This window comes from Falco naumanni, chromosome 2 (genome assembly GCF_017639655.2).
Source record: "Falco naumanni isolate bFalNau1 chromosome 2, bFalNau1.pat, whole genome shotgun sequence".
NCBI classification, from domain to species: Eukaryota; Metazoa; Chordata; class Aves; order Falconiformes; family Falconidae; genus Falco; species Falco naumanni.
Genome location: NC_054055.1, coordinates 20,957,709 through 20,970,237, shown reverse-complemented (window position 1 = coordinate 20,970,237; position 12,529 = coordinate 20,957,709). Strand labels below are relative to the sequence as shown.

General features: G+C 43.5%; 1 protein-coding gene across 3 annotated transcripts in view; it reads right to left on the bottom strand.

Annotated features, from left to right (window-relative positions):
* Positions 1 to 3,000: 3,000 nt before the first annotated feature.
* Positions 3,001 to 12,529, bottom strand: part of EXPH5 (exophilin 5) — a 37,090-nt gene continuing 27,561 nt past the window's right edge. For all 3 annotated transcript variants that reach the window (XM_040583699.1, XM_040583700.1, XM_040583701.1), the window contains one exon: positions 3,001 to 10,997. In XM_040583699.1, the coding sequence (XP_040439633.1) occupies positions 5,644 to 10,997 (5,354 nt within the window). In that variant the 3' untranslated portion in view covers positions 3,001 to 5,643. The remainder of the gene's footprint in view (positions 10,998 to 12,529) is intronic.

The following is a 12,529-nucleotide window of genomic DNA, read 5'->3' as shown; positions in this document are numbered from 1 at the left end:
GATGCTTGATGATGGGGAAAGAGGGGCCGTGGTAACGTTCTTGAGAAAGTGTAACAAGAAAGTAATTTCGTGGACTTAAAATGATGGAACGCAAGTCAACAGGGAAAGCCTCCAATGATTTGCCTCCTAAAGTTGCATAATTTTTACCAGAAGTGTTTGCTGCTGCTAGGAAATATTTCAGGGTGTTGGTAGGTGGGGTGTGTGTGCGCACGCTTACAAGGCTGTAGAATTAACTCGATTTTCTGTGCGAGCCTGGATTTTCACATGCAACACAATGAGAGCCCTACTGAATGCTGCGTGCTTTTGAATAACACGAACTTCAAGTCTCGGTGCATACAGACCATGAAAAACAGGTTCCTTGGAAGTGGAATTATCAAGTCTGGTTTCCTCCTTGCTTTTGTCTGTAGTCTCCTAAACTCCCTCGCTTCATATAACCACAGATCTCCGCTGGCATGCCATGTGTGATACTCCCAACGGGCAAGAGAAAACACGTATGGTCTTAACCTGGAGTTCCAGGCGTGCTTCTTGGGCGGGCTGTAGAGCCCTGGCTGCCGCTCTCAGGGCAGGGATCAGCGCGGGTGGCTTCCCTCGCCCCCTGCGCCGCCTGGGAGGACATTGGCATTTCCAGTCATCCGCGCAGTCGGCGTGGATAGACCAAGGGCCAGCCGCGCCTGGCCGACCCAGGCGATAAACTGGCTCTGCAGAGGAGGGGAGAGCAGGGAATGTTATTTACCTTGAATTTATCAAGGACACGTCAGTGTCTCCCACAACACCCTTGTGTCCAAGTTAGGGTGTTGCGGTCTGGATGGGGAACAACCAGACGGGTAAAAAGCCATCAGGATGGTCGGTTGGGCTTGGAGGGGGGCTGGTGAGTGGGTCGTCTCCACTGGCAGCCGGTAACGAGGGGAGCACTGCAGGGACCTGGCCTGAGGAGAGGCGAAGGAGAGCTCCATCGCCGGATTTGCAGATGACGCTGAACGGGGGGTCTAGCTGGTGTGCGTGGGGGCAGGGCTGCCATCCTGAAGGACCTGGACAGGGTGGAGGAATGATTCAGCCAAAATTCAGCAAAAAGTCCTGCACTTGGGTGGCCAGGGAGCCACGAGGGCAGGCTGCTCCCTGGGCAACGGGGCTGAGGAGCGCAGCACCACGGCTCGCAGCAGGGCTGCACCCCGCACGTGGCAAACGGCATCTGGGGCAGCCGAGAGGCCACATCGCCCAGCAGGCCTGTGGGGACAGGGCAAGGCTGAGGCCAGGCAGGGACGTCAACCTGCAGATCAGGATCAGGCCCTGTGAGGGGAACCGGGGTCAAGGCACAGCTCTAGGGTGGCTGCAGGGCCCTGGGGACATCATGGGGGCCTGTGGCTGGGTGGGCAAGGGCTGTGGGGAGATGGAGACCATGTCCTGCAGCATCGCTGGGGCAGGGACTGGTGGCTCCAGTCTGGGCTGAAATGGTGCCCTGGGCCATGTGCAGGGTGGGGAGAGCCCTGGGAAGGGGGTGGGTCAGGCCTGTTGGTGCTTTTGGGGCCCTGTCCCTGGGAAGGAGCCACATCTGCACTGGTGTGGGCTGGACCAGCTGCCAGGAGCAGCTCTGAGGGAATAGCCCTGTGGGTCCTAGTGGACAGCGAGGGGGACATCGATCATCAGCGAGTCCTGGCAGCAACGACAGCCAACAGCAGCCTGGGCTGTATGAATAAGAGCTTCTTTCTTTTTTTTTTTTTTTCTTATAAATTCAAAAATTCCCTCCTTCTCAGAGGTCAAGGGGGTCATCACCTCCCTCCACTCAGTACTTGTTAGACCACATCTAGATACTGCATTCAGCTTTGGGCTCCCCGATACAAGACATCAATAAACCGGACCAGTTCCGGGGAGGCTGCTGAGGTGGTGGGGCTGGAGTGCTGGCCCTGTGAGGAGAGGCTGGGGCAGCTGGGCTTGCTCAGCCTGGAGCAGAGGTGGCTTCAGGGAGGGGATGGACCCTACAGAAGCCCCCAATGTCCCTGGGGAGATCATTGAGGAGATGGTGCAGGGTGGAAGGACGAGGGATAACTGGCATAAGTTGAGAGAAGAGAGGCTCAGCCTATAACATGTTTCTCCCGTGAGGGCAGTTGGGCAGAGGCACGGGCTGCCCAGAGGGGATGCCCCGTCTCCGTCCTCAGATTTTCAAGTCCCAGCTGGATAAAGTCCTGAGCAGCTTGGCCTGACCTCAGAGCCAACCTACCGTGAGCAGGAGGTTGGAGCAGAGACCTCTTGAGGTCCCTTCCCAGCCTGAGTTACCCTGGGATGAAACCATGAGATTTCTGTCCCTTCTTTCAAACGTCACTGAGATATTAGAAAGGTCAAAGGTCATCTGGGGACACGAGTTACCTAATGGGTGGACAGAGATCTAGACAGAAACAACATCTTAGGTCATAAACTGTGTTTCCTTCTGAAACCAGGCTGAGGGACTGCACCACCGAGCTCAGGTACCACATATGCTGGCTGTAGTAATTAAGGTAGAAAGACAGCAGTGAGTCTCACGCTGCACGTGGCACTCAAGCTCCACTCGGGCATAATTCCAGCTGAAGTGATTTTCACATGGAGCTCATCACCTTGTAAAACTACTCATCAAATACTACCCTTGGCCCCTACATGGTGTATCAGCTCCTCAAGGCAAGTTGTAGGCATATGGCACACTAAGGTCTTAATACGTCCACTGTAAAGACACCACCACTGATGGAAAACTGTTTATGTACTGGAGACTCATCAGCTGGCAGGAAAGCAGAGGGCAGCACATGGACATTGCTCATCCTTCCTCTGCACGAGGCAAGCCCCAGCCACGCAGCTGCCATGACCGCTGCCTACAGCTGCGTGAGGGACCGAGGCTGGGTGCCCCATTTTAATCTATGGCATCATCTGCCATCAGCACCCTGGCAACAATACTAAGATGCTGGACTTGATTATTTTTTTAAATAAACTGTCTACAGTATTCACAGTAAGTGAAAAATAAACACAATGCAAATACAATTTTTCATTTGAATGCAGAATTTATTTCAAACAGATTTTAAATATGAAAATCCTATAAATTATGAACATTTATAGAATATACTTTTGCCAAAGAAAAATCTTGGAAGAGTGACGGTGTCAAAATCTGGCTCTGCTAAACTGAATGAAGCTGATCGCTACTCAAAGGGTATTTCTCCTTACGTTTTCATGCAACTGGCTGTTTTACAGAATACCATTATTCAATGCCAGTATTACTTTACAGATCCTCAGTAGGCTTCAGTCTTCCACAACTGATTCATGACCAAAAGCAGCTTTTACTTGTTTACATTAAATCAAGCCACCTGGTTTCCTGTACATACATAGCATAGCAAATGAAAAAAAATTCATGCCAACAAGGTGAGAACTTAATCCAACATCTGTTGAACAGGCAGAAAATATTTACAAATAAAAACATTCTAAACCATCCACTTCGAGTCAAGAAAAACTGTATGACCATTTACTTCCCCTGTAAATGATAATTTTATCGTTCTTTACCTTATGTAGGCTGATATTCCCAATTTTTAGATTAACACACTTTGCAGAAATGTACAGCAGCAGAAATTCCTCACCGATACTTCGCTGGTTTTATTGTCTTACTCTACAGAATCCTGTATGTATAGAATACAGCCATTTACAGAAAAACATAACAGCTCCTTAGAATACCACATTTTATAAGATTGCAATTACATGGTAGTCATTTCCTTCCAGCATTGCATATGACAGCGTATGCTTATATCCTTCCAAAACAGGCATGTTGTAGAGAGCAATTCTGGCTATAAATACATAGTTTATATTAGTCCTTCTATGTACAACAAAAGACAAATTACCCCAGTATACAGTAATAACACTTATATATCGGTGCAGATTTGAACTACAGAGCCACTTCTTTAACGAAGTTTACAGTATAAAAAAATAAGGATACCAGTTACCTATTACAACATTTTCATCTTTTAGTTTCTTGCGGAGTAGTCAGTGATACAAGCATTGCTTGCTTTGTGTAAAATATATTATTTTAAAATAGCAGTATAGTGTCCTTCCAGTTACAAAAATATAATTATGTCCTACAGAAATTTTGTTGAATTAAAAAGTATATAAAAATATGGATCATAATTTTAGACCATGCGTGAAATTAGAAATAAAGTAGAAGTTAAGTCTGTAAGTATTTTTAAATACTATCTCCTGGCTCAGTGAGCCACTTCTGATTTTTCATAAAAAGAGATCAAAGCTTAGTTAGGAATTTAATGGGCAAGGACCAGTTTTGGCTACTGAGTATATAATACTACATTATTAGTGCGGCCAAAGAAGAGCCACTGGAAAATATTTACGGCTTCAGTTTGAAAGATAAAAAATACTGTGGTGACAGCAGGAATGGTTGAAAAATACCAAAAAGGGATGGTAATTTAGCAAAAGCCAAAGAGCATTTCTTACTGGTTTTATTTACTTTCTATGTAAAAACCTGCCAGACTGTAGGGTACAGTCAAGACCCAGCCAAGGGCCCTCTCAGGCCGCTGCGGGTGGTGCTGCCTTGGAGGAGCCCAGCGGCTGCAGGTGCCTCACCCCGAGACCGGTCAAGCACAGAGGCAGCAGAAGAACTTGGGGACATACCAAGCTCTACTGGTTGTCTTCCCACTATTAGGGCAGCTTAGGATTCAACGTATGAGGTTTATATAGGAAATAAATAGGGTAAATCTTTTCACCTTTTGCATGGTTTTAAGGTGTCAGGTTATTAAAGCACATTAACCTGTTCCTAAGTCCAAGGCAGAAATCTTGCTGTTCGCTCATCTGTGACCAAAGCTGTGCTGGTTATGAACCTCCCATGTCTGAAAAGCAGATTTCCATCCTCAGCCATGTTCCTCAGCATCCTGGGGAATTCTGGTAGTTTTCCAGTGCTGTGCCCTTGGCTGAGCTGTTTCCCATGCGCTAGCAGCACTTCCCTAACTCACATTGCTCACCGCTCTTACAATGCTCAGGAGAAAAATCCCAGTGTGGAATCCACCTCAACTGCACGGCAGAACAAATGCTACTGGAAACATTGCTGCTACGCTTCCCAGGAATACAGAAAAAGAACTTTCATATAGAATACGCTATAAAAACTGAACAGGTTTCATTTTTTTGGGGGCGGTGGTGGGGGGTGGTGTTTGTTGCATGGGATAGATTGGCTTTATCATGCTTCATCTTGTAAACAAGGAAAACTGGAGAAACAGCAAGTTATTAGCAAAGCAAACCCTTGTTTTTCTGTTCAGTCTTGTATGAAAAAGTAGCTCAAGCTAGAATTTATCCATTCCAGCACTGTGTAGCTGGCAGGAGCCTAAGCCACTGCTTGCTGACTCAGAGGAAAGGCATCTCTGGAGTTACACACTGCCCAAAGCTCCACAGTTGTTTACCTTCTGTTATTCTGGGAAAGGATTTTTTAACACTCTTCCTTCCCTGCTAGGAGAAACAATGCTGAAGCCACACATTTACTATGAAAGTCAAACGCTCAGCTAATGTAACATACTAACTTCTTTAAAACTAATGAAGTTGTACCAATTTATAGCAGCACAAGAACTGGCTCAAAGTATTTGACATGTTTTTGCCTGCCCAGAAACTACCAAGCTATCGTGCCGCCTTAGCACCACAGGCCCTTCATAGCTCCGATTCTTTATCTATCTCATCTAGGTAGTATTCATCATCGGTGGTGGTATCACTGTCTGAGTCCGAATAAGCTGCTGGGTATTCCCGATGGGTATCAGTCAGCTCTTGGGGGGATGAAGCAGCAGATGACATTTTGCTCCCAGCAGAACTTGAGCTCAAAAGCTCAGCCCTATTTATAGAAGGGGTCTCTCCATCTCTGAGAGCACCAGGGTTGTTAAGAAGACATGGTCTCCATAATCGCCCTTCTGTGAGTGACCTTTTGATATTTTCCAGGAAAGCCAACTGCTGTTCTTTGCCAAATATACCAAACTCAATGGAAGGATACATCAAATTTCTTGTGCTGTAACACCTTTCATCATCCGATGCCCAGTTTTCATTTTCATCACAAGGCAACAGCTCTGAGTAAGACTTAAACCTCTTCCCATGTGTACCAACTTCTGGCAGAATATTGCTTCCCGAGGCAAAGGTCTCAGGGGAGTCTTGAGCACAAATACTCTCAGAAAGGTGACGCTCACGCTGACTTTTGGCATGACTCTTGCGCAACTGATAGCTATGCAAGTTAGCATTTTTTAAGCTAGCAGCCTGAGAGGTATTTTGACACTGACCACGCACTGTCTGAGGAGTTAAGTTTTGCTCTGGACATATGCCTGCCTGCAAGCAGCTATTTACGTATGTGTTCGAGTTTTTGTCAGTTAGAAGTGTCAGGGGAGGACTGCAGGCACGACTGCTAGCTCTTCTTTTCTCATCATCCACTGAGTCCGATGTAGTAGCACTGGGAGAGATGGGCTGGTTTTTGCTTTCTAACCTGAGATCGAGGCTATGGGAATTCTTATTTCTTGTGGTTACTGCTTTATCTGGAAATAGGGTTGTAAGACTTGGTGGATTTTCCACTTTCCCTGTAGATTTTTGGGGACTGATGGCTTCTTTCTGGATGTATGAGCTTGTAAAAGACCTCCAATTGGTGTTATTAACAAGCAAGGAAGGATCATTCTGATTTTCAGTCTTCTTATTCTCAGCTGTTCTTGGTCTGGGCATATTCTTATCAGGGTCCAGACTGTGATTCTGACTTTCATTGTCCAACTGCAGGAACGGCTCACAGCAATCTGTTGAAATCTGTGAGTCAGGGGACATGTCGACCTCTAAAGAAGTGGCACTTCCATCATTCTGTGAAAAAATGTTACTTATATGTGGTTTGGGGGGTAAATTTTTACTTGAAAATTTTCGACTTGTTTTGTAAACAGCTGCCAGTTTATTTTTAATTGAAGGTCTGTTTTTCCTTTTTTCTATATCTTTGACTTTGTCTCTCATGCAGTCAGAGAGAAGCTTGTTCTCGTCTTCTGCACTCCGTGTTATTTTCTGATCTTGTGTAACCCTGAGGACTTTATCTTTACAGTTAATGTTCAGGCGGCCTTCACTGTCCCTCTCCAATTCCTGCAAACCACTATAATCTTTACCGATTTGAGTACTCTGTGATTTTTGCTCTTTTTTAATTTTTGAATTCTTTAATTCATCTGCATCTGTGCTAACCCCTTCATCTAGCTGAAGTAATGGGTCAGCACTGGAAGCTGTGCTTACCTCAGGTACTTTGTTCCGAGACTCTGAAAGAACTTTGCTACAAGACTTTAAATCATTTGCATTTTTTCTTGAACTGTCAGCCCTTAATTGCAGTCCACTACTTTTATTATTACACAGAGGTGTGCTCTGGTGTAGGAAATTTACTTTCTGTTTGACTTCAGTACTACCCCTGTACTTGTCTTCCACAGGAGGAAGCAGCACATCAGCACGCTCTGTGTTACCACTCCTTCCAAGGAAACTCTTCCCTCCTGGGTGGAGGAGTAAATTGTTCAGATTTTTATTGGTGTTCACCTTAGGGGGCTGACAGCAGTTTTCAGAGTTTCCCTTCTGTATAGTATTTTTATTTGTTGAAGTAGAATACAAAGGCTTTTCTAAACATCTGCCTGGCTTGGGAGGGGTTGATAAAGTGGACATTAGCGGTGAAGCTGTTTGTAAAATTTCCTTCTTTTCTTTTAGACTTATTTCTGTATTTTGGCTACTTGAGGGATCAGAAATAGTCTTACCTGACTTAGCCACTACTGCAGTGGATTGTGGACCACCTAAAGAAATTTCTTTTGTCACCATGTCAGAAAGCACATTTTCTGCTAATGGAAGATCTGTTGAACTATCTTTCCTGCTGTGTATCATACTCATTGACTTTGAAGTACTTATCTTCTCAGAGCTAGGAGATAAGTGGGAATTCTCTCCTTCACTATCAACAGCAGTTCCTAAGTTTTGAGGTGTGACCACAGCTGAAGATACTGGGTCGGAAGAATACGAAGGCACCTCTTTTTCCGAAGTGCTGGGGAAAAAAACATTTGCTAAACTCACATAGCCTTCATTTTTCTTGTTTCGTATTCTTGGTGACTGAACATTTTCTTTGGGACAAGGTAAATCTACATCCTCTGGATTATCTCTAAAGAGGTTACAAAACGTTCTTGAATGCCTCCGTGGTAACGTGTAATAAATTGAAACTAGTTCATGATACTTGACATGATCTTCATCAACACAAACTGTAAATGTGCTTGTAGTTTTGTATTTCTGCAAAAAGTTTCCTCTCTCCTTACAATCTGAAAACACAGAGGACTCTCTTCTGCTTAGATGTTTACATCTGTCTGTCAGTTCAACTGATGTACTACTACTTACTGAATCATTAGGACTTTTGGTTAAAGGGCTGGGGCAATCTTTTTCTTTGTTACTTGTAGCAGCACTTAATGATGCTGATGTTAAAAAGGAATGGTTTGAGTCTAAACAAGACACATCTCTTTGATTAGAACAAAAGGCATCAGCTCTATGTGGAGTTTCAGACCTTAAGCGATCATATATTGTTCTACTTTCTCTAGGTAAGGAGATGGGCTTATCTGACATAATACTACCAGCAATGCTAGCTGATTTTCTAGGCAAAGTGTAATAAATAACAAGCGGGTCAGGAGATTTGAGGCTGTTGCGGCTAGGGGAGCCAGTAACGCTGCAGCTACTGGTGTGTCTCAGTAAGCTGTCTTGCTTGTGAAGTCTTTCAGTACAAGGTGAATTACTCCTTTTTTTTCTGCTTTCTTTTTCAAGGCAAAAATAACTTAAACTCTGTTCAGAGGGCTTGGGGTCTCCATCAAAGCTACGCATGTAAGTATTTCCAGAATTTGCGTTTTGTGGAGAACTAGTAGTGCATTGTCCATTACAGTCCTTAGTAACTAAAGTGCTTGTCTTTTGCAGTGTTTTCTGTGAAATCTCTTTGGTAACACTTATTCTGCTCACTTGAGTTGGTTTTCCATCTTCTGCTTGAGATTCAGGAACTGTGCAATTTACTGAAGAGCTAGTTCGTGTTCCTAAGCATTTAGAGTTGTCTTTATGACAAAGTGCTTGTGGAGAGCTTTGTGAGGAGCTAGATGAGCATTCAGGAGGACAGGAGAACATGCCTTGACAGTTTGCTAATTTTTCAGCGGATGGAGCAGAAGCAACATTCAGCAGTGACGATTGTCTCTTTGGAGTAGCTTGGTTCATGGCTTCTGCACTCCAATTATCCTGTGTGATGCTCTCTCTTTTTGCTGCATAATGCAGATTATGTTCCTGTTCTTTCTGACTTGGAAGAAGAAGTTCCTTTCTGCTGTCATCAGCTGGCAAATTACAGGGAGGCTGATTGAACACACTGTTGGGTGGGCAATAATTTTCCTTCATTTGTATATTTCTTTTATCACCATTTGATGTATATATTTTTGCAATATCTTCTCTGGCAGTGACTTCGGTTTGTCTCTTTGATCTCATTGTATTAAAGAGAGATGCACTGCGTTGCAACGTGGCAGAAGCAGGGCTCTTACAGGGAAAACTCTGGGTGTTGATGCAGCTTGTATCTCCTTGTTGAGAAACTGACCGTAACGGCATGTCTTTGTCTGGCAGTTTCATACCTTCAACTTTTTCTAGTTGTGTGAAGTCTGCCTTAGTACCTCTTTGGGCAACAACAGCTGAATTCCTGTTCAGTCCTATAGGTTTTGTTTGGTCCTTCAAATTAAGGAAGACTGGCTCATCAGTTCTACTATTAGATGAAGAAACTGAAGAGTTACAACTTAGCCAGGGCTGACAGCCCTCTGTGAATTCTGAAAAAGTTCTATTTGCACTTCTTGTTGTCCCTTTGATATTTGTAGTTTCTGGAGAATACATGTGAAAATCGTTCTGGAGGCGCTGTGAACCAAACTTGGCATTCTTTGTGTGTGCCCACTGCTGGTCATTTAAATTAGCCATAATCATTTCAAAACTGGCATCAGGGGAAATAAATGTTTCCTCATTGTAGTACTGAGGAATATCAGCCCAAGAAGGATAGCTGTCTTTTTTTCCATATGAAGAATTTTGCTTTGCATACAACTTGCCGTGAGAAGAAGTATCTCTATAGTAGGATCTAGAGAGATTATTTTCTGATTTGTATAATGGATAGTTTTCCCAGTTATCAAAGGGCAATGGAGAAGTAGCCTTGTCAGGGCAACTAACTCTACTAAAGCAATTACTGCTTGAAATCGATCTTCTGTAATGGTGTTTTGAGTGGTAACATGCATATTTCTTGGTTTCTTGCAAACAGCTAGGATATCTACCATGGTCTGTAGCATGAAACTCCATCAGTGATTGGGTTCTAAACATTTTTTCTTGAGCTGATGTTTGTCCAGGAGAGTCTGGTGTGTTGTTCCATACAATAGAAGACAGAGGAATTCTCTTTGGGTTCTGTCGACCAAACCTTGGTAGAAAACCATTGTTGCTCTCCCTTGCCAATGGATGTTGTAAACTAGATGATGATAGTTGGTCAGAAGATACTGATGATGGACATCTCCGAAGGGAACACACAGAGTAACTTCTGCCAGCTGTATCCCTGTTCATACAGCTCTTGTGCCTAAATCCACTGTTCTGTGTTATGGAAGGAGGATATAAGCTACCTTCTGAAGACCGTCCAAAAGAAACAGAAGACAGCCTGCTGCTCAGCCGATGAGGATTTCCATCAGCTGGATCACCATATTTGTAATCTTCTTGAAAGGCTGCCTGGTGCCAGTTTATATATGCACTGTGTAATTTCCTTGGTCTGATGAAAATTTTGTGTTCATCTTTGGCTCTTATTGTTCTCAGTCCATCTGGGAAAAATGTGCTAGGCATGTCACTCCAGTCATTTCTGTGTTGCCCCCTACTAGCAGTCTGTCTCTTTGAAGTAGGGAATGCATTAATGTATTGGACACTTGATGCACTGCTAGTAGACACTGTCCTGTCCAACGGGTCTTGGGCTTGTTCCTGGGCCAGCTGGTCATCCAAATCATTTAGAACTGCACAGGGAAAAAGATAATTGAGTTTGTTTTCTTTAATAATTTATGACTATTTATGTTAAAATCTTTTGTGTATTACATTAATAATCAGAACTGGTTTTGAAAGGAGTCAGCTTCTCAGCATTCAAAACCCTTCCCGAACCGCACGTTCTTCATCCATAGGACCTTTCAGCAGTTACCCATTAATGACTGCAAGGAAAAAAATGCACTGCTTTATGACTGATCTTAAAACTGCTCTTTATGCAAATGTTAGTCTTTATGCTATTTAAAAGAAAACCAAAACAATTTGAAGTCTAAATCCTTACTCACGCCCTCTATACATATATGTCTGTGTCTATGTGTGTGTAAACTTTCCAAATCTAGTTTGTAAGCAAAAAATTCCTGAAAAGAATTCACTAGGAAAACATGGACCTTTCTGTGTGTATACAAAGCACAGTTATGATGTGACTGTAAAGAACACAGAATCCTGCAAACCATCAAACAAGCATATTCAGTGGTCTGGCATGTCCACTGTTTGTTTCATTCAGAAAAGAAGTTCTCCACTAAATTGTAGCTTTTAACTTTAAAATGAGCACAGAAAATGGCATTTTCTGGATAAAAAAGGGTAATTAAATAGTTAGGAACCTATGATTCATCATGGCAACATAGACAGTCTCAGTCTCATGAACTGGAATTAAACACTGTAACAGCTCAGTTAACCAACATATTCAGTCATAAGACTAAGCCACAGCTATGTATTTAAAATATTTTTATTGGCAAAAACAATTATGCCTTTGCTAATTGTATTATTTTTGTATTTTGAAATATTATGTGTATTAGTACACATAAGATAGAAACACAAATGGGTATGGCTGTTTTGTTACAGCATTTCCTAACCATTTAAATAAAAAAAGACTGATCGGTCATTACAGATCTGTGCAAATAGTACAGACTGATTAAGAAAGCATTGCTAGGTACGTATAGGTGGGGTAAAAGGCAGTAACAAAAGTACTGCAATTTTCCATTTTTCTAAGTTTCTTTTCAGCACAGAGGAGATAAGGCTCCTGAGAGAGTCAACTTAGAACAAGGAAAACGATGTGTTGATTCTGAGTCTTCCATTTGGAGGACATCAGCCAAGCTGTGTATAGTCTTTCTCTGTTAGTGGGCAAGTGTGCAGTTACGACTGACACCCAAAAGCAGTGCCAGGCCTGTGAGTTGCAGAAGAACTACCGTCCACCATGCAGGGGTCTCCTCTTCCAGCACTGCTGACTGACCCACTGCCTCCTGATCATGCTTTCAACCTGTGATCACTTGTAATTTTGGGTGGTAGAAAAGTAATATTCATGGACATATTTTTTTTTTGCATATATCTGAGAAAATTTATGGAAGAACACCTCTGTAGTCCCATAGGCTGGGTCTGACCTTGCCTCACTTCCCAGCAGTGACAGGAAAAAAAAGGAAGCAGCAGCTTGTGACTGGTGCTATAAGGGCTGCCAGAAAGCTAACTGAATGCCATAATGGCTCTTGCTTCTGTGGTTTGAGGCTTTACAATT